Source organism: Anoplophora glabripennis, unplaced genomic scaffold (assembly GCF_000390285.2).
Source record: "Anoplophora glabripennis isolate ALB-LARVAE unplaced genomic scaffold, Agla_2.0 scaffold453, whole genome shotgun sequence".
Taxonomy (NCBI): domain Eukaryota; kingdom Metazoa; phylum Arthropoda; class Insecta; order Coleoptera; family Cerambycidae; genus Anoplophora; species Anoplophora glabripennis.
Genome location: NW_019416543.1, coordinates 126,198 through 151,745, shown reverse-complemented (window position 1 = coordinate 151,745; position 25,548 = coordinate 126,198). Strand labels below are relative to the sequence as shown.

Genomic DNA, 25,548 nt, shown 5'->3' with positions numbered 1-25,548 from the left:
GATCTATCTAATCTCAGAGTTTCGAAAACCCCTTATGTTATATGTCAAAATAATTCTTTCCAACATAACCCTAAATTGTGATTTGTGTTTGTAAATAAAAAAGAATGCAATATGCCTGATTTCCTTGCAGAAAATAATATATGTGGACAAACTGTTCTACAGCTTGTTTCAAGAGGAAATGCTATAGTTGCAGAACTTTTGAGGCTCAAGGAATACATTCCTAAAATATATAAGTATGTATCCTTTGCTAAAATTAATTTTTATGTTCATGTCAACTCAATAAATTAACTTATTCGTCATGGAAAAAATGTAGCTGTTGAGATGTAGCTATTTTGTGTTAAATTATAATACTTATTTTAATTATAAACTTTTTAAACAGACTCGACACCAAACAAGATGCACAGAAGTATGGTGATATTATAATGGATTTTAGTTATTTTAAAGTTGCAGAAGCCCAGGATCAAAAAATTGAAAATAATGAAGTAAGTCAATAAAGGGAAAACAAATTGTACGTTTCAAATAAAATGATCTTTTTAGGCACTAAGTGACTTAGATGAAGAGTTTAAAGATAATCATATCGATATTATTAAAAGATTTTATTTAGTATTTGAAAGTATACATACCTATGTAATGGACTTGAATCATTTCATAGAGGAAGTTAATGAAGGAATTTATATTCATCAAACACTAGAAACCATATTCATCGATATGGAAGGAAAACAGTTATTGGTATGACATTAAGTAAATTTTGATAAACTTAAACCGATACATTGTTTCTTCTTGAATTAGTGCGAAGCTCTATATCTTTATGGTCTAATGTTGTTAATGGTCGACACATATTTTGATGGAATTATTCGAGAACGTATATTAGTTTCCTACTACCGCTACACTCCCCAAAGACGTGATACGCAAAGTTGTATTGATGAAGTTTGTAAATTGCTTCGTGATACAGGTTGCAATACTTCGAAGAAACCTAATAATTATCCAGAAGATTACTTCAAGTATGTATCCCTATTTATCCGTTAGATCATTGAATTGCTTTGAGAGATTACAATATGTTGAAGCAAGAAAGTTTTATTTTCCAAATATTCATGTTTTTTTTTTAAATATTTTTAATATTCTAGGAGAATTCCAATAAATTTAACTTACATAGAATATGTAATTGGACGACTAAGATCAGATGATGTCTATGGTCAAATATCAGTATATCCTCTTCCAAAACATAGAAGTGTTGCTCTAGCGAATCAGGCATCGATGTTATACATTTGTTTATATTTCTCCACGAATATATTACACTCCCAGACTGCCATAATGAGGGAGGTTGTAGATAAATATTTTCCTGACAATTGGGTAATATCATTATATATGGGTTATACCGTGAACCTAGCAGAAGTCTGGGAGCCATTTAAGGCTGCAAAGTTAGCCCTCAATAATACTCTTGAATCTGTTAATATCAAGGAATACGCTAGTAATTACGGCGCCAGTGTTTCAGTCTTATTAAAAGAAACTAGCCTATTATTGAAGGAAGGAAATGTTACGGATGAAACATTATTGAGAGATATCAACAATATTATGAACACATTGAGAGAATGTAATGTAACGGTGCGCTGGTTGATGCTGCACACTGTTTTGAAACCTGGACAAATTGATAGAAACAAACGGTTAAAGCAGTTACGTGAAGTGGTGTTAGCTGAATCAAAATGCGATCCAGTTTCATTGTTTAAATTGCTTCTAAATACTGCCCAGTTGGAATTGACTACCAAAGATATATTTAGGAAATTATTATCTGAAAAGGAAAAACAGTGGGAAGAACTGAAAAATGAAAGCTATAATAGTCTGATTGAATTATCGGAAGTGTTTAGTGGAACTAAGCCATTAACGAGAATCCCAAAAAATGAAAATTTGCGGCTATGGTTTTTGGAAATCTCCAAGCAAGTAGAGACTTTAATTCAGGTACGGAACGGAATAAATTGGCTTTTATAAATAATTTTTTAAGATTGTTTTGTTAGAGGTTTATGATGCAGTGTTAGGAATTTTCTGTAAAACTCTTATAATTAAAGGCACATTTCTTTTTTCTTTATAATGCATATACATTTTCTATTTTCTTGATTTCTTTGTTTTTAGCATTGTTAAAATTTAAAATGTAATGAATGATTAAACTGAACAAAAATTAAAGGGGATAGCCACTGTGACGGTCAAAAAAGTGAGCGATTTTCGTGAATTTTTTTGACTGGAAAAATTAAGGAATATGGGGATCGGTTTTTTTTATTTATTTAACTTGGTTCATGTAAGTTTTTATTAAAAAATATTAAGTTCTTTCAAAGTTATGAGCCTTGCCGTAAAGCCTTAAAAAAAATCCCCCTCCATGGTCGCATCGATTTTCCAAAAACAGTTTATTTGAAAAAAGAAATCAAATTGCATTAGAATTTATATGAATGTACTTATCGTTTTACGTAACTATTTTTTTAATTTTGATTTTTTACAAAATGGCGACCGATTCAAAATTTTTTTCACTTTTTTGCCCCTTTTTTGCATTTAAGCAGTCTTAAAAAGTAGTTATAATCAAATTTTCAAAATCGGCTACGCTTAATCTTAGCCATTGCAGACGAATAAAGCAAAAAAAAAATTGAAGATTGGTTGATAATTAATCGAGTTATCAATGCGACCAGTTTAAAAAAAGTCTTTTCGAGAAAAACACGTTTTAAGTTTTCAGACCATTTTTCTTACTATAAAGTCATGTATTTACTAACATATTTATACTTACATCAAACTATTGAGTCCTGGGCCATATCGACGCTTTAGTACGAAAACATGCTATCTCAGATTTCGGTTGGAAAACATGCTATCTCAAATTTCGGTTGGAAAACATGCTATCTCAAATTAAGCTTGGACAACATGCTAGCTCAGATCTTTAAGTAAAAACATACTATCTCAGTTTGACTAGAAATTTAAGTTAGCACATTGAATGATTGAAACCATGTATTTATAATAAACTTATATAATATATTATTCAAAAAGTAAGGAATATTTATGTTCAGGTATACTGTTTATTTTATTTCTTTATTTAACATTTTTCAATTAATTTTGTTAAGTTACTGTTATAAACGACAAAATTGTTAATTAAAAAAATAGAATAATATGCAGTATGCTGCAACACATACATTACTCGATGTTTTTTGAAATAAATTATAAAAAAAATAGTGTATACCTTAATATACAGGGTGTTTCTAAAATAGGGTTCCAAACTTCTGCTGCGTTTATAACTCATTAAAATAAGCCAAAAAAGTTCCTATTAACATGTGCCCTAAAACTCACCCTTAGGAAGTTATTTGTCCTTAAAAGGGCTCAAATAAAACTGTTTTTTTCTGTTATTGACAAAACGGTCGCAAATAAATAGAAAAAAATGTACATAACTTTTTACGTTAAATAACATGGGCTACTCTGTTTTTCGACAATCAAATTATATGCGTCCCAATTAGGTTAGTGAAGGAGGATTTCGGCCCGTAATTTTTTTTGTTTCAATTTTTTTACAATTTTCTCTACAGATTTGTAAAATCTTAACAATTTTATGTAAAAATATTATCTTTGTCCAAATCGATATTTCCAATGGTTTTCGAATAAATTGAGTTTGAGAATTACTCTGCTCTTTAAGTTTAGGCCAAAAATTACAAAAATCTGTTTACCATGGCAAATAAAAGACTGACGTTGCCACAACGCTTAACAATTTAAGTTATTGATAAACTGTCAATTGAGCTTTGCAGTGTTTAATTAGTAAAAGTGGTGAGTGGAAAATTTAAATATACAACATTATTGCAACTCATAAAATGGAGTCATATTCAAACACGGAAATGGCAGATATGCACTTTATGTACGGATGTGTGGTTGGAAATGCATCAGAAGCGAGGCGTCTGTATGCGGCCGCATACCCGAATAGAAGACTTCCTTCTCGACAGGTATTTCAGAGGATCCATCAACATTTAAGAGAAAATGGTCCATTCCAACCAAGAGTAAATGATCGTGGCAGAGACAGATTTTTAAGAACACCGGTGATGGAAGAAAATGTATTGAGAGCTGTGCAGGACAATCCAAGGGTTATTGTAAGAGGTGTCGCACGTATTCATAACATAAGTTTTTCTGTAGTTTGGCGAATTCTTTGCGAACTACTTCATCCTTCTCATATCCAGCATGTTCAAGCTTTAAATCCGAATGACTACGAACCACGTCGGCAGTTCTGCCAATGGTTTTTGCGAAAATCGAGGCGGATTCCGAATTTTGCATCTCTTATTTTGTTTACTAACGACTTGCCAGGACTTTTGGAAGATGTCTCTTTAATTGAACGCCAAAGTATATAGTTTATGCAGGACGGGGTGCCACCTCATTACCTACATAATGTAAGACAACACTTAAATGAGTTGTATGGAGAAAAATGGATAGGCCGAGGAGGTCCTGTTCCCTGGCGTCCACGTTCCGCTGACCTTAACCCCCTGGACTATTTTTTGTGGGGTCAACTTAAGGCAAAGATTTATAAAATTCCAATTGGGACCATTCAGCAACTTCGGGAGGAAATTGAAACTGCGTGCATGGACCTAAGGCAAACACCTAGAATTTTCCAAAGAGTTCGCAAATCATTGAAGCGTCGAGCTAGATTATGCATTGAAATGCAAGGTGGTCACTTCGAGCAGTTCTTGTAATTTAACTTATTATTACTAATTTTAATCCCATTATTTTCTATTTCACATTTAACTATTGTCTGCAGTAGTAATTAGTTCTTTAATTAGTAAGTGTAACTTTAAATTTAAATAGTCTTAGTTTATGTCCTAAATTATTTATTAAATCCTTCATAACTGCAATTTAAATAATGTTACTGAATTTTCAAACTCGATTTACTGGAAAACCATTGGAAATATCGATTTGGACAAAGATAATATTTTTTACGTAAAATTGTTAAGATTTTATAAATCTGTAGAGAAAATTGTAAAAAAATTGAAATAAAAAAAATTACGGGCGGAAAACCCCCTTCTCCAATCTAAATGGGACACATATGATTTGCATGTCGAAAAATGGAGTAGCCCATGTTATTTAACGTAAAAAGTTATGTAAGACCCATACATTTTTTTCTATTTATTTTCCACCGTTTTATCAATAACAGAAAATAACCAGTTTAGTTTGAGACCTTTTAAGGGCATATAACTTCCTAAGGGTGCGTTTTAGGGCACATGTTAATAGGAACTTTTTGGCTTATTTTAATGAATTATAAACGCAGCAGAAGTTTGGAACCCTATTTTAGAAACACCCTGCATAAAAATTTTTGTTAAATCTAAAAATTATTCGATTATTTTCATACAAGTTTGCTTTGATGTCAAAATTAATAGCGTACTCTTATCTGATTTATAGTCGCTACTCTTGATACACTTATTTTTCTTTTTCATAAAATCTGGGATGCACAATTTATTTTGAAAATAATTTTGTATGCCTAAAGCAGACTAAGGAGACTGCAATAAAAAGAATTATATAGTGGACCAGGCTAGGCCCCAAACTCCGGTTCCGAATCGTTTTTACTGCACCTCAATAAAAACACGGTAGCCGCGTCCTTGCATAGACTTTGGAAATGAAATGCAGGTATGCGACACTTTTATTACCGGTACTTTATGATCTGATGGTAAACATGTGCGCATGGGGAACCGCGGAAATATGCACGTGCATATCATATGCGCCCGTCACATCGATATATACATATCATTCAACTTTTGTACATTATATTTATATTCTGGTTATTACGTTAACTCTATTAAGTAAGAGTAGTGACTATAAATCAGGTAAGAGTGTGCTATTAATTTTTATATCAAAGCAAACTTGTATGAAAAAAATCAAATAATTTTTAGTAATTTTTATATATTAAGGTATACACTATTTTTTTATAATTTGTTATTTCAAAAAACGCCGAGTAATGTATGTGTTGCAGCATACTACATACATATTATTCTAATTTTTAATTAACAATTTTGTCGTTTATAACCATAACTTAACAAAATTAATTGAAAAATGTTGAATAAAAAAAAAATATAAACTGTGCACCTGAACACAAATATTCCTTATTATTCGAAATATATATAAGTTTATCATAAATGCACGGTTTCAATCATTCAATGTGCCAACTTAAATTTCTAGTCAAACTGAGATAGCATGTTTTCGAAGCTTAATTTGAGATAGCATGTTTTCCAACCGAAATTTGAGATAGCATGTTTTCCAACCGAAATCTGATATAGCATGTTTTCGTCCTAAAGCGTCGATATGATGGTTCTTCTTCTACATCTCCAGTGGTGTCCTTCACACGATTCTTCGTCTGTCCCTAGCACACTGATAATTTATGGCATCTATACCGGCCTCACTTAAATGACTGTAACTCAGTCAATTTTCAAAATTTTGACTTAAAATTTTATACACCTATTTTCAAAGGTATAAACTTTCAATTAAAGCAAAACAAATTTTTTATTGACCCATTACAGTGGCTATCCTCTTTAAAATTATATATACAAAAAATACAGTGTGTGCCACTAAAAATCTTTGTTAATGTTTTGTTCTTGTTTTTATTACATACAGTGTGTCCCATCGAAAACGTACTGTAGGGCATAACTGCTAGGAAAAGATCTTGTCAAAAAAATGCTGAAACACGTTGATTTTATTTGTGAGGGGGACAACTTTTGACATGGAACTCATAGCCCAAACACCTTTCTATACAGGGGTGTCACCCCACAAAATTTTTCGAATGGGAATGGGGGTCAAATGATACCTCATTGAAAAGGGTTTTTAATTCTCTATACACTGGGACTCTTGTTTTTGAAATTCGGTCAATTTGTTTAGAAGTTATGAAGTCTTGGAGTTTCATTAACACATTTCACGAAAAATGCAAAAATTTAATTCATTTACTTTAAAAACTTACCGTTCAACGGAGTAAGTATTGAAAATGTCCACATACCTCCATACAGTGATACAAATTATCTTCAAATTGTTGTCGTACATTCTACAGTACTTGCATTGTCACTTGGCGACATACGTTCACCATTCGTCCCCGCAAGTCTTCTAGAGTATCTGGTGAAGTGCGATAAACTTTAGTTTTTACGTATCCCCACAAAAAGAAATCCAAAGGACTTAAATCGTGTAACCGCGGAGGCCACTCAATTGCACCTCTTCATTCTATCCATCGATCTGGAAACGTTTCAGTCAAATAATCACGCACAATCCACGAGTAATGTGGAGGTGCTCCATCTTGTTGGAATACTATTTCCTGTTCAGTGTATCCAGCGTTGTGCTCTATAATATTAGTTAAAGCTGGTCCAATAGCATTTTCAAGCAAATCTAGGTACATGTGACTTGTCAAGTTTCGAGGAAGAGAGAAAGGAACAACAAGGAAATCAAATACCAGCTCATACCTTTAATTTGTGGGGGTTCTGGGTGTGTACCTTGTGAAATACCCTGGGATTGGAATTGGCCCAGTAACAACAATTGTGACAGTTAACAATTGTGACATGTAAGAAAAAAGTACTCTCATCTGAAAAACACACATTAAATGAAAAATTGGCATTGTGGGTACACATGTCTGCAAGTGACCCATTTTTAAGTGTTACGTCAAGAGCGCCCGAATGCACGAATGACGCCCGTTGCAACAACCAATTTTCTTGTACTTAACGTATTGTCCATTGCTACTTGGCCCATCACTGTTATCTCCACCACTTCATTTCACATCGGATTTTCAATCTGCCTTTTCTTATTTTCAACAGAACCAGTTCCCCAAAATTTCGCAACCAATTCGTGTACAATTTTACCCGAAACATGTTTGTCAGCATCCCGTTGATTGAATAGTTCTGCAGCTCTCTTTCCACAATCGCCATTTTTAAAATAAAGTTCAATCATTTCCACTCTCTCTAGAATAGTGTACACCATGGTTATTGTAATTAAAATGTTTGGCGACCTGGCGACTACTGGGCCCATCTTAACAGGTTTTATTCATCTGAAATTATTTGCAAGCCAACATGCAATAATTTTTTACTCACAAAAAACTACAAACAAGCCGAAATAATCTGCAGGAATGTGTAATTGTAGAAAGGACAAAAAACAACAAAAATTCCTTCACTTTAAATAAAATGACTTAATTTTTACATTTTTCGTGAAATGAATTAATGAAACTTCAAGACTTCGTAACTTCTAAACGAATTGACCGAATTTCATAAATAGAGCGCCATTCCCATTTGAAAAATTTTGAGAGATGACACCCCCGCATAGAGGGTGAAATTTGGGTTATGAGTTTCATGTGAAAAGTTGTCTTCCTCAGAAACAAAATCAACGTATTTCAGTATTTTTTCGACCATACCTTTTCCTGGCAGTTATGCCCTACGGTACGTTTTCGATGGGCCACACTGTATACTGTTATTATCAAGAAATTTAATTTTAGGACGATTCTGGATCATCGAGAAAAATTGTGCAGTTGATACAAGCACTAGAGGAAGTCCAGGAGTTCCATCAGCTTAACTCCAACATGCAAATTGTACAGTTTCTCTCAGAAACGAGAAAATATTTACACCAAATGATAAGAAACATGAACATTAAAGAAGATACTTTAATTACGTTACAAATTGTCGGCGACATTAGCTATGCTTGGGACTTGATAGATTCTTACACAAATATTATGCAGTATGGTATAAAAAGGGAGCCTACTCTGGTCATAAAACTAAGAGCGGTGTTTCTCAAGTTGGCATCTGCTTTAGAAATACCACTGCTGAGGATAAATCAGGCGCATAGCGAAGACCTAGTGTCGGTTTCGCAGTATTACAGCAGCGAATTAGAAATATATGTTAGAAAAGTTCTGCAAATCATTCCAAATATGATGTTCGATAAATTAGCAAGAATTATAGAAATGCAAACGTGCGTGTTAAAAGAACTTCCTACGAGGGTGGAAAAAGATAAATTGAAGGATTATGCTCAGCTGAACGAGAGATTTGAATTTGCTGAACTGACGCATTCCATTTCTGTTTTCAGTCAAGGTATGAAAATTAAAATAAATGTGGTTTTATTTCATGATTCACTCGATTTTTTTTGCCAAGGTATGAGAATGATGAAAAGTACGTTAGTGGGAGTAATCTGTTTGGATCCAAAGAAACTTCTTGAGGATGGCATTCGTAAAGAACTAGTTCAACATATATCGAAAGCGCTGCATAAAGAACTTACTTTTGGTCCTAAGCCAAAAGCAGAAGACTTAGAACATAGACTGAAATCATTGGGACATATAATGGATGGCTACAAACGTTCTTTCGAGTACATTCAGGTTTGTAATTCATGTTTTAAATTAAAAGATGAAATAATGTTTCTAATATTATCTCCAAATTCAGTTTTCAGTCCTAAACAGATTCCCTAACTACTAAATACGAGGGTTGTATGATAAGTACCTTGACAAGAAAAAACATTTTTATGTGTAAAACTTGTTTTATATTTCGAGATAATCACCTTTCAGTTCGATACACTTAGTCCACTTAGTTCTATCTTTTCCCTCTAAAAATTATGATTGCTCCAACCCTTCACAGCAATCGTTTTGCCCTTTTCAAGGTAATTGACATGAATTATGCCGTGTACCATGACTTTGTTCGCCAATAAAGTCGCCTTAGCCTTCTTTGGCGCAGATTCTCCTCAGGAAAGCCCACTCTTTGGTATGTTCTTTGCTCTCTGGCATGCTGCCAAACTTGGTGAAGTGCCTTCTTTATAATGAATCTAATAAACTTTTCTATGCTATGATGCGATACATGCGATTTTCTTTTTTATCGGAATGGTCAAAATCATGCCCCGTTCCCATTTGTCCAGCATCCCCAAAATATCAAAATGGCGTCATTATGTATCCTTATGCATGCAAGTTCCATTTGGCGTAAATTGCTTAATTAATTCGTGAAACAAACTGGGGTCAACTTGTCCGACAAAAATCATGCAGCGTAAGAGTAGTCCGACACCTCAAAAATGTCAAAATGACGAGATTATGTTTCCTCATATATGCAAGTCTAATTTTTTTTCATTTTGAAATAAAATGTTTATTACAAAAATGATAAAAATGTTAAAAAGTTCAGCTAATTTAGGTCTATTTTTTAAATGTAAAGCGCAATGCTCTTTATATAATAAAATATGATTACTTGATCTTAAATAAATGCATTTCTTAAATAAATAGGCTATTGATAAAAAATAAAAGTATAGATAAAATAATTATTAAAAAAAAGGCTGTTTCATTTATAACAATTGTTATAATTTGTTATAAAATATTGAATGCAAATTTAATTTAATATTTTTGTACTTTTTTTTATTATAATAAAGAGTGACTGAAAAATGAACAGACAAAATGAGATTTTGTACTTAGGTATTGGTTAATATTAAATTGAATTTTTTCTTTGCATTTCTCATTTTTCTACTGGATACGCCGCACTTTTTATATTAATTGTTTATCATTAAATAGCTATAGCATAAAATTAAAATACATTTTTTTTAATAAATTAATATTTCAAAAAATGTTAGTTATTTAATATTATGATATAAATGAATATAAAAAAAATAACAAAATGTACAATTACTATTATTGCTATTATTTTTGGTTGATTCATAGATTAGAATAATGTAAATTACCATACTTACCCATAGTACAATATTTTTATTAATCAAAGATTAAAATACTAACAGTATCTTCCTAACGTTCAAAAATTTATTTATTATAGGTATACAATGTATCTCGTGACGAATTCTTGCTTTTAAATCTTCTAAATTGTTGGATAGGGAGAAGGGGGCCGATTGAGTGGCCAGCCAGATCGCCTGATTTGACACCCCCAGATTATTTCTTGTGGGGATACTTAAAAAGCAAAGTATACGTTACTAGACCGGTTAATTTAGATTTAAAAGCAAGAATTCGTCATGAGATACATCGTATACCTCCTGAAGTTATTGATAATGTCCAAAAAGAATTTATTAATCGTCTTGGCTACTGTCAGGCAGCACAATTTAAACATTTAATTTAGTCAATTTTTACATAATCATTATCATTTTCAGTATTGTGAAGATTAAATTTTAAAATTAACATTATTTTCTTGAAATTTTTGTTATGTAACACCATAATTTTTCATGATGTGTATGTAGAATGACACGCTCTTTCAAATGGCATGGCCAAAATTGGGGATTGCTATTTAAAAAAATTGTCGATGACGTCATATCTCGAACAACGATGACGTCACAAATATGCATGATTTTTGTCGGACAAATATTTTTTTAATTGTTTTGTCATAAAAACTGACCATTCGGATAAAAAAGAACATTGCATGTATCGCATTGTAGCATAGCGTCAGAACAACAGTTCCTGGAATTGCTAGTTCAAAAATGCGGCGACGGCGAAACTTTTTGAAGAGGAAAAGTTTGTCGGTCGTTATAAAGAAGGCACTCGCATGTATCACTAAAATGCAAGAGCGATGTACTGGGACTAACAGTCTCAGCAGTTTCACGTATACTTTCACTCTCCGATCATTTATCATAATATAGTGGATTTTTTCAATCATTTCTAAAGTGGTAATCTCAACAACAAGCTCTGTTTATATCTCACCATTTGTTTTTTTTTTTTTCAAAAACAAGTATTTATCACCACTTGATATTCAATTTTTTTCTATTGTATAATTACAAAAAATGTTCCAATTTAAATGGCTGGCATTCACAAACTAAAATTGTTGTGAAAGGTTATGTTTATGAAAAATATCACTTTAAATACCTATTAGCAGCACCATCTCTTGCCTAGGTCAGATACTTATCATACAGCCCTGGTAGTTGAAACGCGATTTTTTTTATTATATAGGATTATATTAATATAAATGGGTTAAAAATATGGCAAGAAGAAGTAACGCGTATAATAAACTATAACGTGGAACAAGAATGTAACGGCTTTCTTCGCAATAAAATTTATGCGTGGCAAAGCGTTTATCAAAGCAAATATGTCCCTATACCGTTATATCCGCCAACAGATAACAGCGTAAATTTCATTGGTAGACTGGCTAGGGAAGTAATAAGATTGACAGATCCAAGGTACTATTTTCAATTTGGTGTGAATTTTTGTATAAGCTTGAACGTAATTGTAGAACTTCAGTGTATCTAGATCAGACGTCAAGTTGGTATGACATGAAGACCCACAAGTTGCTTTTGAATAAAGAAACGATAGCTTCTATAACGTCATCTATAGAAGTAGCTGGTTTAGTGGGTTTGGATAGGCTGTTTTCATTTATGATAATCACAGCCCTGCAAAAGTTGTCAGGTGAATAGGAAGTAGATTTTTCACAAACGTTTTATACTAAAATATCTGTATTAAAGGTTATTTGGAAAATAAAAATGTGAAACCGAATACTTGGACTAACGTAATGTCATCCATACAAAACGAATTTAAACAAATAGAAGATGTAGAGAACCCACACAGGACGTACCAAGCCTTTATAAACAGAAGTACAAAAATATGGCCAGAATTTTTAGAAAACGCACTGCTGGTTGGTCAGTTACAGTTAATTAGGAATTTGATTACGTTCCATTTAAATACATCTTGTAGATTTAACGCAAAAAATTTAGAGTCATCATTAAGGTCATTAAACAAGTAGGTGACGCAGAATAATATCAATATAACTGACACTTATCTTTTTTTTTTTTTCTTGTAGGGCTTTGCTAATGGATATAAGAAATGAAAAATATAACCCAAGCGAAGCACTAATGTCTTCTCTTTCAAAATACTTTGATTACACCGGGCTGAACGAACCTTACAACCAAGTGTACGTTACTTTGAGAAACAATCCTAATTATGCCGTAACTTTGTTCATATTTGCCATAGCGCATTTACAAAAAATCTTCTTACCCCAAAACACTGGTAATTTGTTTATTAATTTATTTAGACACCATTTATTATTGCTTCTTTTTCTGTAGCAAACCTGCAAAGAAGGACCCAAGAACAGTTTGATGGTACTGCGTTTTCAATGGCTGTTCACACTATATTAAAGCAGTTGCATAAGAATTTAAATAGAGATTTTATAAAGTATGTTTCTAATTATATTCTGCAACTTACAAAGTCTAATAATAGGTAAGACTAATTAAATTTTTAATATAAAAAGTAGTGTCATCTTTATACATATTACGTAAATAATTTTTTATTATACTTCTTTGAAAACACCTTATTTTCATCTGTATTAATAATAATGTATGGGTTTTTTCGGGTTAGTGCACGGAAATGTTTTCCCGATCTCCGGTTCTTCCGTGCGCTGAATAAAAATACCGAATATACGGCTTTGAGATAGAAATATGAACAAAATTTAAGAAAGTCTATATGTTATCTGATATTTAACATGTACCTATTTTGTATTTTAATTCATAAATGTTTGAATATTTAGATACATTTCTGTAATATTTCTTGACCTTGTGTCCACCTTATCTGACATAGATTAATTTAAAACAAATTACCTTTGAAATAATTTGAGAGTATCCATGGAAACGTATCATACATGCCAAACACTGTATTGTTAGCGTTGTTTATTTTCTGTCAAGTAAAGGACCCTGCCGGAATCTTTATGTAAATCGGTTTTCGTTCAAATGATTTGAAACCAGGTGGTTTTTGTAGCTTTTGAGTGGTAGATTAAAAGTGTCAATGGACGTCAAGCCCTAAAAATTCATGGTTCAAAGTTGCAGCTCGCTGAAGCTACAATGTATTACTTGCATAGTATAGTAAAAAAAATACTACATTTTTGCTCAATTGATTGATTCAAAAGTACGATTTGGTGAAATAATGTAAAAAAATGTTAATCTATCTATTAATTCTTTTCAAATATATTAAATGATAGCTTAATACTTTTATGCATAAACTAACATTTTATTTCAAAAACGCAATGTTCGCTTCGAGCCACTAAAAGCAACATAATATTTTAGGCATGCTGCGGCGACTTGCCGAACTTTAAGCCAGTAACAACTAGATGACAATAAAATTGTGAGGAAAAATGATAAAGAGTTTGTTGATGAGCATACAAATGAATGGAATAAGATGTTATTGCACATGTTTATCTGGTAACTGGACTTTAGGCACATGCGCTCGTATTGCCTGCATTTTTGGGTTTTAGGCTACGAGCGGCTTCGAAATATATCAAGTACTCCGATGAATCCCATGATGTGCTAAGTCCAATCTAGCAACCTCCGCGTGGTGCACATCGGGTCACGCAAATGCAGATGGCAATTGCTATGATTATTATTGTACGATGATTGTGAAAAATCGATTGTACTGATCGTGATCTGAAAGATCATCTCAATATCGTTTTTAACCCTTTCAGTCAGAGATCTCGATATATCGGCGATAGTTTATTGGGTTATTGGGTTATTGGGCATTGAGCAAATGTGTAGTATTTTTTTACTATACTATGCAGGTAGTGAAATCTAAAACATTGTACCTTCAACAAGCTGCAACTTTGAACCATGAATTTTTAGAGCTTTATGACCATTAGCACTTTTAATCTAACACTCAAAAGTTACAAAAACCACCTAGTTTCAAACCATTTGACTGAAAACCAGTTTACATAAGGATTCCGGCGGGGGTCGTTTATGCCGATAAAATGTGCTCAAAATAAAATCCCGAAATTCCCGATAATATCCTAGAGAAAGGGGCACAAGCGAACGCGAATTTATAACCAGTAAAATCCAGGTCAAGATATGAACACTTTTTACTGAATGCCTAAATCTGAACAAAATCAAAACTGTAAGTGACGATATTCTTGTAGTTTACTTTGCCGAAAAAGCCAAGTCTATGAAATCTTCCATGTTATGAAGTCGATTCTCAATGCTAAAGAGTTGTTTGGCCATAAAAAAAATGCTAACATCAACAAGTATCCAAAAACTATTGTTTGCTTGAAGGATCAAGCTGTAGGATATATACTGAAAAAGCCCAAAAGTTTTAACAGCAGAACAAGTAACTAAATTTTTATGTAAAGCTCCAGATGAACAATATCTACTACCAAAAGCAATTTTAGTGTTTGGGATATTTGGTGCGTATCGTTGCAATGATTTAATACGTTTAAATTTAGACGATGTGGTAGTTGAGCTTTTTCTTGTCTTGTTTTTACGAGATGGAAAAACTCATACATCAAGAAGTTTCACTATAACCAATGAAGGATGTACATTTGAGCCCTGCACTTTTTATCGTAAATATGTAGCTTCACGACCTAAAAATATGAACAGCAAAAAATTATTTGTTGCATATTGAAATGGCAGGTGTTACGCTCAACACGTTGGATGCCATACCATGAACGGTGTTCCGAAAATTGTTGCAGAATACCTAAAACTAGAAGATCCCAGAAAATATACCGGGCATGAGCTAAGGCGTTCTTCGGCAGCCATGTTGGTGGAAAGCAGCGCTGATTTACTTGATCTGAAAAGGCACGGAGGATGGTGTTCTTCCAATGTAACAGAATGATATAAAAGAATTCATACTAAGAAAAATTGAGGTATCACGAAAACTATTTAACCCTTCTCACTCGCAAAATACAACAACTGTATCATTCGTTCGAGAGAATCAAAACATTTGCGAAGAGTCTGCTTCAATAACTGCAGTTTCACAAAATGAAACTCCAAAAGGACTAAATCTCTGCAATAATACGAATTGTATAATAAACATAACCGTTAATAATAAAATTCAAACTAAAAACATTATTAGTTGGAACTTGTACTTCCCTAGACCTTATGGGTTTAGGTTTACAATAATTAAGAAAGTCGGTGGAGATACAGGAAGAACTGATAGGTAGTAGATTAATACAATATTTATACTTGAATACCAATGACAATTGACATTAATAGCCTGACGGCTTACAAACGATATCTAAATCTAAGAACTTTGTGGTGGCGCTCAGTGTCTCCAAACAAGAATGTGGAAATTCGCTGATACGGTAGCAGATATCTGACCTTAGATCCTTAAGTTTACTTCCGCAGGCAGTTATCTAGGATACGGGCGCTGGTCACAAGGGGAATACTCTGTTGTGACTACTTCTTATGCTTTCGTGGATGATCTGGAATGTCAGTAATCTCTTGGAGTAGTTATTTAATGTAACGCAGAAGCTGATTCTTCAAGACTCCTGATTTTCTTTCCGTCAATCCCTTGACTTTTCTCCTCCTGTCAACACACACACACACACACACACACACACCCCGCCTCCTATTCCTCGTTTTTTCTTTTCTTAATAATTTTTTTTGTGATTAAAGTATAATTCAAATATTATTTATTGTTTAAAATGTAAGCAATTGAGAAATTAACTCATTACTAATTTTCGACATATTTTGAAAATAATTGTTGTTTAAACAATTTCAGAATATCGAAATAAATTTGTTTTTGATCTGTTAGTGCTCTTGTGCGAAATGGACCCTAGTGGGGAAGTGAAGCGAAGCAAAAACAAGACGGCGTAAATTTTTGAGTGACAGAATATATGTGTCAAAGTTCAAGAGACTCACGTTAAATGTAATCATTAATATTGTCATAATCTATGTATGTACAAGTAAATAAATCTCATTAAAAACAAATACAGTCCACAATCGAAGCAACAGTTTTTGGTCTTCTCACCCGATGGTTGGATCAGTTAGCACATAGCAGTAGCAGTAAGCGTGAGTCGTCAGAGAAAGGCAGTCAGGTAGGGACGTTTCATTTTCCAAAAACGGTCCTATTCCGAATAAATTAATTCTAATAAAATACTTGCACTAATGCTTTCTATTTGGGTAAAGAATTAAAGTAAATAATTAATAAAAGTAAAAAATAATAAGTAGAATATTAATAATAATCAAGTAAAAGAAAATAAAATAAAAAGAAAATGGAAATTTCAGTAGAAGAGTTGAAATTGAAAATTGAAGGAGTAAAATCTAAATTGAGGAGATTTACTAAGTTTGTCAAAGAATTAGGTGTAGATAGTATGTCACAAGAAATATTGAATAATCTGACAGTAAGGTTAGATAAAGTTGAGCCATTGTTAGGAGAATTTGATGAGTTACAAATGCAAATTGAGTGGTTAGAAAAAGGAAATGACTATGAAGTAGAAAGGGAACAGTTTGAAAGCGAGTATTTCGGGTTAGTTGGTCAAATAAGGGCACTAATTCAAACAAATAATGTAAATAATAACGAGAATGTATCGGTACACTCGGGTCAGTCGTTAGCATCGAGTAATGAATCACCCAAAGTAAAATTACCTCCAGTAAAATTACCAACATTTGACGGAAAGCCAGAAAATTGGTTAGAATTTAAGGAATTGTTCAGTGAAATGGTAAATGAAGATAAAGGTTTATCAGATGTTCAGAAATTTTACTATTTAAAAACCTCATTAGCAGAATCGGTACAAAAAAGGTTAAGGTCTAAGGAAATCTCGTCGAAAAATTACGCGGAAGTGTGGAAATGTCTAGAAGAAAGATACGAAAATAAAAGTATGTCCATTTATGATCATATTCATGCTATATTTCAGTTACCAATATTGCAAAAAGAATCCCATGAAGAGTTACAAAACTTAATAGATGACGCGATGACTCATTTGCGGGCATTAAATATGTTAGGGGAACAGACGAAAACGTGGGATAGAATGATAATTTATATTCTAGCAAATAAATTAGATTCGGTAACAAGACGAGCATGGGAGGGATATAAGTTTAAGGGCGAATTGCCAGAAATATCTGATATGGAAGAGTTTTTAAAGCAAAGATGTCAATTCTTAAAGAAAATAAAAGTAAGTCATGTTGTTAGTAAAGCAAACTCATTTCAAAATAAAGTCGAAGTAAAAAATAAAATATTAAACAAAAAATCATACAGTAATTCGTTAGCAGTAGTAAATGAAGCCAATGATAATAATAGGAAAATAATGTGTTACTTTTGCAAGGGAGAACATTCTATTTTTAAATGTAGTGAATTTCTAAAATTAAACAATATAGAAAGAAATGCGGAAATAAAGAAATTAAAATTGTGTCTAAATTGCTTTAGGCCAACGCATGCATCGTGGCAGTGTAAATTATCAAAATGTCAGAAATGTAGGAAACCGCATAATACTATATTACATGTTGATAATTTGGTGAATATGCGAGAAACAAATGCGACCATTGGTGAAATTGTCGAGCGGACGGCTAGTGAACACGTGCACAGTGGAAGCGGCCAGGAGACAAAAAACGCTGCCGCAGCGGCGAGTGTATCACTTGTTAACGCAAATAAATGTAATAATGAAAATTCTTATAATACAGGTATATCGCAAGGACTATTATGCACAGCCAAAATAATGATAAAAGATAACAAAGATAAATGGATAATTTGTCGTGCAGTTTTGGATCCTGGATCACAAAGCAATTTAATCTCAGAGACACTTTGTAAAAAATTAAATATAAAAGGTTTAGAGTCGGAACATTCGTTATTAGGCGTGGGGCAATATTCTACGGAAATAAAGGATCAAGTCCAGGTTGAAATAAAATCTTGTATAAATAATTATTCGTTAAAATTAAAATGTTTCGTTTTACCAGTCATTACGACGCAATTACCAGTACAATCATTCAATAAAAATAAATTAAATATACCAGATAAAATAAAATTAGCAGACCCAGAGTTTAATGTTTCATCTGAAGTAGAATTATTACTTAGTACAGGGGTTTTCTGGAAGGTCATATGTGATGGCAGAATAAAGTTAGGTACAAATTTGCCCACAGTTCAAAATACGCAATTTGGCTGGATTGTTGGAGGAGATATGTTAGTATTGAAAAATAATAATAAAAAATCCGTGACATGTTTAATTACAAAGGAAATTAAGAATACACTAGAGGATAAATTAATGAAATTCTGGGAGTTAGAGGAGGTAAATAATAAAACTAAATATTTAAGTTCGGAAGAGACACTTTGTGAATTAGATTTTGAAAGAAATACAGAGAGAATCGACGGGAGATTTGTAGTAAAAATTCCTTTCAAGGAAACAATTAACGAATTGGGAGAATCTTATGAAATAGTATTACGTAGATTTGAATTATTAGAGAGAAGGTTGAATAAAAATGTAGAATTAAAGTCGCAGTATTGTGAATTTATGGCGGAATATAAAGGGTTAAATCACATGGCAGAAGTCCCAAAGGAACAATTGAATTACCGGGATGGATATTTTATGCCACATCACGCGGTTATAAAAAAGGATAGTCTAACGAGCAAGTGTAGAGTAGTATTTGATTCCTCGTGTAAAACCACAACGGGGTTATCATTGAATGATGTTCAGCTTGTTGGACCTACGTTACAACAGGACGTATTTTCAATACTTGTTAGGTTTCGACAACATAGGTACGTGATGACAAGTGATGTGTCCAAAATGTATAGACAAATTGTGATTAATAAGGAACATCATAAATATCAGAGAATACTGTGGCGGGAAAATCCCAAGGATGAGTTAAAAATTTATGAACTAAATAGGGTTACGTATGGGAACGCTTCTTCTCCATTTTTGGCAGTAAGATGTCTGTTTCAACTAGCATATGAATATCAAAATAAGTATCCTGAGGCATGTGAGGTAATAAAAAGAGATTTCTACATGGATGATTTGCTTACAGGGACAGACTCAGTAAAACAATTATTAAAATTGCAATCAGACATAACGACAATTCTAGCCACCGGAGGGTTTGAGTTAAGAAAATGGCTTTGTAATAAAGGGGAGTTGTTAAATAAATTTAAAATAAATAAAGAGTTAGATGTTAGTGTATTACAAATTGGAGAACAAGAAAGTAATAAAACTTTAGGTGTATACTGGAACGCAAATAAGGACGTAATGCAATATAAAATAAATAATGAAATCAATCAAGTTAAATGTACGAAAAGATATGTATTATCGACCACATCTCAATTATTTGATCCGTTAGGTTTATTGGGTCCTATAATAATAAACGCCAAGTTGATCATGCAAGAGTTGTGGAGGGAAAAATTAGATTGGGATCAGAAGTTGCCTGAGCGTGTAGAAATTAAGTGGCGGCATTTTAAAAATGACTTAAAAGAATTAATCAGTTTAGAAATTCCTAGACAAGCTGTCATCTCCAACAGTAAACGAATAGAACTACATGGGTTCTGCGATGCATCTGAAGTGGCTTATGGGGCATGTATATATGTTCGATGTGTTTTTGTATCTAATAATAAAATAGAATCAAATTTATTATGTGCCAAATCAAGAGTAGCACCAATAAAAAGGGTAACGTTACCAAGATTAGAACTATGTGGCGCACTTTTGCTGGCCAATTTAGCAAAGAAAGTGATCGAATCAATTAATTTAAAGGTTGACCAGTGTTATTATTGGACGGATTCCATGATAACATTGGCCTGGATAAAAGAGTCACCGCACAGATGGAAAACATTTGTTGCAAACAGAGTAAGTGAAATTCAGACACTAACAAATGGAAAGCAGTGGTATCATGTGAGTTCGGGGGAAAATCCAGCGGATTTACTATCACGTGGAACGTCCACTGAGGTATTAAAGAATTCTGAGTTATGGTGGTTCGGTCCCACCTGGTTTAAGATTGACAATAGTAATTGGACGGTAAATGAAATAAATACCAGTAGTGTACAGATACCTGATGAAAAAACAGTTAGTTTGATTGCTATACCAGAGAATAACGAATTAATAAGTTATCTACTACACAAATATTCTAGTTTAATAAAATTACAAAGAGTTTTTGCATTAGTGTTACGATTCATAGCAAATATAAAGGTAAAAAATAAAGAGCAACGAAGTGCTGGGGTTTTATCACCAGTAGAACTGGAAAATTCATTGCATATTTTAATAAAATATGTACAAAGGCAATGTTTTTCCCAAGAATTTCGAGAATTAGAAAACGGGAAAAGTTTATATAAAAAAAGTAAACTACTTAGCTTAAATCCATTTATTGCTGACAAATTAATGAGAGTAGGTGGTAGAATTAGACATTGTAACCTAGAGTATAATAAAAAATTTCCAATTATTTTACCTAAAAATAATACATTAACAATACTTATATTACGTGCTGAACATGAACGTCTGCTACACTGCGGAGTCCAGGCCTTATTGTGCTCCATACGCTCCAAGTACTGGCCTCTGTCGGGCAGAGATTCCTGTAAAAAAATTGTAAATTCTTGTATAACATGTTTCAAGGCCAAGCCGAGGGAATGTAGCAATTACTTAATGGGCGACTTACCTGAGGTCCGTGTAAATAGATCTGCTCCGTTCACAAACGTGGGTGTAGATTATGGGGGTCCGTTCCAAATAAAAGATAGAAAGACAAGAGGCGCTAAACTAGTGAAGGCATATCTCTGTCTGTTTGTGTGCATGGCAACACGAGCTGTGCATCTAGAGTTGGTGTCCGATTTGACCACGGACTCATTTCTTGCAACATTAAAGCGATTTGTCAGTCGGCGAGGCAAACCTAATAACATTTTCTCGGACAATGGGCTCAATTTTATAGGAACAAATAATGAATTACTTAAATTATATAACTTTTTAAAGCATAATAATGAAATAATATCAAACTATCTAGCTAATGAGAGAATAAAATGGCATTTCATACCTGCCAGATCTCCTAATTTTGGTGGGATATGGGAAGCAGGGATAAAGAGTACAAAGTACCATTTAAAAAGATTGTTAAATAGTCCTCTCCATTTTGAGGAATTTACAACTTTAATTTGCCAAATAGAAGGTATCCTCAATTCCCGGCCCCTCGGTCCTCTTAGCCAAGATCCCGATGACCTGACAGCCTTAACTCCCGGCCACTTTCTGATTGGAAGGGCATTAACAAGTTTGCCTGAAATGAACCTGAAGGAAGTTCCTGAAAATAGACTGTCCAGGTGGCAGCACGTCCAAGCTATGACACAACACTTTTGGACCAGGTGGAGTAAAGAGTACCTGAACCAGCTCCAGACTAGGGTGAAATGGAAAGTGCAGGCACAGGAGAAACTAAAGGTTGGCGCTTTAGTATTAATAAAAAATGAAAATGCGCCCACGCAGTGCTGGAAACTAGGAAGAATTTCCAAACTAAAACCAGGCAAGGATGGAGTAATACGTGTGGTTGATCTTAAAGTAGCAGCCGGCGAACTAACCCGTGCTATTTCCAATATTTGTGTGTTACCAATAGACTGTTAAGCAGAGTATAGTGACGCCAAGAAAAAAAAATAAAAGGACTAAGAAAGGACTTAATTAACATTAAATGAAGAATGCTTGTGTTGCAATACTCCGTATTGGCAAGGCGGGCGGTATGTTAGTGCTCTTGTGCGAAATGGACCCTAGTGGGGAAGTGAAGCGAAGCAAAAACAAGACGGCGTAAATTTTTGAGTGACAGAATATATGTGTCAAAGTTCAAGAGACTCACGTTAAATGTAATCATTAATATTGTCATAATCTATGTATGTACAAGTAAATAAATCTCATTAAAAACAAATACAGTCCACAATCGAAGCAACAGATTTTTGATAAACAGTATATAAGTTGATGCACTTACCTTTGATACAATAGAAAAATAAAGTTGATAAGTAAAGGAAGTTTAAAGATAAATAATTATCGGACTGTTAAAAGACCAATAATTATTAACGATAGGCATTCGAAAATACGCTAAAATTAAAAAAAAATCATTAAAATCGGACCTCTAGAAGGTGAGATATTAAAAATTTTTAAGCGCATCGCGGTTTTGAACTCGCCGATTCAATTTCGAGCAGGCCGAAGCGGCCGCGCTCCCTCCTTCCCCCACCAACACCACCCGTACGATTTTCTTGAATTTCTCGCTTGCATAAATAATTTTAAACACGTTTTAAAGTAGGTTGCCAATGAAGAAAACTATTGTAATCTTAGACCTGGTAAGTACTCGGAATACCAAAGGTATTTTTCAAAAAATTAGCCCGGATGTCCCAGTACATTTAGTGTAAATGACGGTTAACTTTGATCGGCTATAACTACGTAACTAATTGACCAATCGATCTGTTTTTTTTTAAAAAGAAGCGTCTTTCCAAGAACTTTTAAAACCTGCTTTAAAAAATTTGATTTGATTGAATATTCACAAAGTTCTAATTGTTTATAAGTACAAAAATTCGACCAATGTTTAAACAAGCGCCAGAGCTCTCCTAATTGACGGATTCGAATTTTTCAAAAAAAGTTTGAAAGCTTGAGAGCCCTTCTATATGTGATTAAATTTTCAAGTATCTAAGGGCCTTGGTTTTTGCTGTGCAAAATTTTGAAAATTTGCAATTTTTTTTTCAAAATCTGGATTGCAAAATTATTATGCAAAATCTATCGAACCGATTTTGATGAAATTTGGTGTGATGATTCTACATAACATGAAGTTTTCTTGAGCCAAGTATAAAGGTCCTACACCCAATTTAAATACACCAAAAAAATTCCCTAAAAAGTATTGTTTTTTAACCCCATTTTTGTGATTTTTTCGATTTTTACCATAATAATCATGATTCATTCGATTTGTAACTAGTCATGTTTTGTAAAAAATTTAATTACAAACATTTTTTTCCACTTCCATTTTCGCCTAAAATCAACTCTTGAAAAGATACATAATTAAATAGGAAGAAAAATATGACATTTTTCGAATTTTTTTAACATATTGTGCCGCCAACAGTTAAGCCCACGTTTTTTTTTATGCGCATAGAAAAATTTTCATTTCTAGTGATATTTGAAAGCCAAAAAAACAAAAATCTCCGTGGATATACGATTCACCCAAACCAAAACAGATACCGCCTAGTCTATTATTAGTAGGATTATTTATAACAAAAATTTAGGCAATCTGGTGACTCCTTTCAATTTTACTCGCATTTCCCGTAACTACCAGAAGAATAAGTAATTGGAAATCAATAGTATAACAAAATATAACTAAAAACTAACGTAACTAAATAAAAACTAATACAACTACATAGTTCTTTGTGATAAAATGAATTTGCGTGTCATCCGCATATTGATGTATCTGACAAGTCTCTAAATAGGTATCCAAATCCGCAGTATAAATAGAGAATAAAAGAGGACCTAAAATGCTTCCCTGGCGAATAATTTTGAAATCAGTATTGACCAAAGCATACTACTTGTTGATGCCTGCCACATAAATAATTTTTGAAAAATAAGGTTGGTACATTACCAGCACCAAAGTATTTAAGTTGTTGGATAAGTAAATCATGTTCTAAGGTATCAAATGCTTTACTTAGATCGAACAGAATTAAGCATGTATTATAATTATTATTATCATTCGATTTAAATATGTTGTCAGTAACATCTAAAAGAGCTGTTTCAGTACTATGATGGTCCCAAAACGCATATTGAAATTGCTCAAATATATTTTTTTCTAAAACCTTAGACAGAGTTGGTAGTATGCTGATTGGTCTAAATTCAACTAAGTCCGATGAACTGCAAGTGCCAAGTTTCTTTCGTATGTCATTTTATGTTACATTTTATTTTTGTTTTCGTTTTCAAAGAAGTATAATAAAAAATATCGTTCTCTACATGTCCAGAAATAGATTTTTTCGTGCTTGCATGACTTCATGAGAATTTGTCACACGCTTATGGAAAAATCCTTATTTCCAGACTCCACGTGAAATATACTTGATATTTCTTGGTTAGGTATATAATCTTATATATTGTTTCATTTGTAGTGGAAAAGCTACAGACCTTCCACCGGAAGTTGTTCTTGCAATAAATTTTATGGACAGTTACACCAATTATTGCGAGGAGACGCGGATATTCTATAGGTCAAGCTTACCGGAAGAAATTTTGTATCTCCAAAAATCATTGATCTCTTCGTTAGGATGAATTAATTTTTATTTTATTCAAGTAAGTACGTATCTATATTTGCATTGTTATTAATTACTGTTACAATTTATATTTTAAATGTTTTTACCTGTATTTTCTACTTACTGTAAAAATAAACCATTTGTTGAAGTATGTATGTCTTATCATCAGTTTTACTGTGGCTTGATATCCGTTAAAGATACAGTCACATGACTTGCCTTTAACTGTAATGTATGTTGAAAAATATACTGGAACTACAGAAACTTGAGGCTGAACGTGAGGCATTTTTCATAAAAATATGTAAAAAAAATGTAAAATGTAAAATGGAAAAACAAAGAAATATTAAAAATTGTTACTTATTTCCCTTGTTATACAGATTGCCTTATAAAAAACGCCCCAAGCTGTAACTCTGTTAATAAGTGTTCTATTTAAAAAAACAAAAGACTGTTGTTAATAGCTTGACAAATTTTTTTTGCCATCATCAGAACGATAGGCAATTTTCAATTGTTTTTTCTTAAAGGTCAAGTTATTATTTTTTTTGGCCTGTTCGATAGAGTATTTTTTTCTGCAGTCAACGATATATTACAACTTGATATTTGTTAAATATTTTATGGAAAAAATATATTTTTTAAAAATTTATTAGAGAAATGCTATGTCTAATTCATGGCAACTTCTGATAAAAATGTCAAATTAGCCATGAAAACAATTAAATTTAGAAGCATTAAATGTCACGTACGCGTCATTTCCTAGGCAA

The 25,548-nt window shown here is 32.8% G+C and overlaps 1 protein-coding gene across 1 annotated transcript; it reads left to right on the top strand.

Moving 5' to 3' along the window:
* Positions 1-75: 75 nt before the first annotated feature.
* On the top strand, positions 76-24,927 carry LOC108909233 (WASH complex subunit 5). The gene is made up of 13 exons (XM_018713495.1): positions 76-233; positions 380-482; positions 538-729; positions 790-1,001; positions 1,125-1,953; positions 8,450-9,038; positions 9,099-9,319; positions 11,861-12,087; positions 12,141-12,313; positions 12,370-12,643; positions 12,705-12,910; positions 12,967-13,120; positions 24,659-24,927. The coding sequence occupies exons 1-13, from the start codon at positions 112-114 to the stop codon at positions 24,813-24,815; spliced, it is 3,459 nt and encodes a 1,152-aa protein (XP_018569011.1). The 5' UTR covers positions 76-111; the 3' UTR covers positions 24,816-24,927.
* Positions 24,928-25,548: the final 621 nt, after the last annotated feature.

Bases quoted from the DNA above. Each gene is read 5' to 3' on its own strand.
- LOC108909233 (XM_018713495.1), top strand. From the start codon at position 112: ATGCCTGATTTCCTTGCAGAAAATAATATATGTGGACAAACTGTTCTA. The intron at 9,320-11,860 runs GTTTGTAATTCA...TTTATTATATAG, and splicing joins GTTCTTTCGAGTACATTCAG to GATTATATTAATATAAATGG. The intron at 13,121-24,658 runs GTAAGACTAATT...TTTCATTTGTAG, and splicing joins CTTACAAAGTCTAATAATAG to TGGAAAAGCTACAGACCTTC.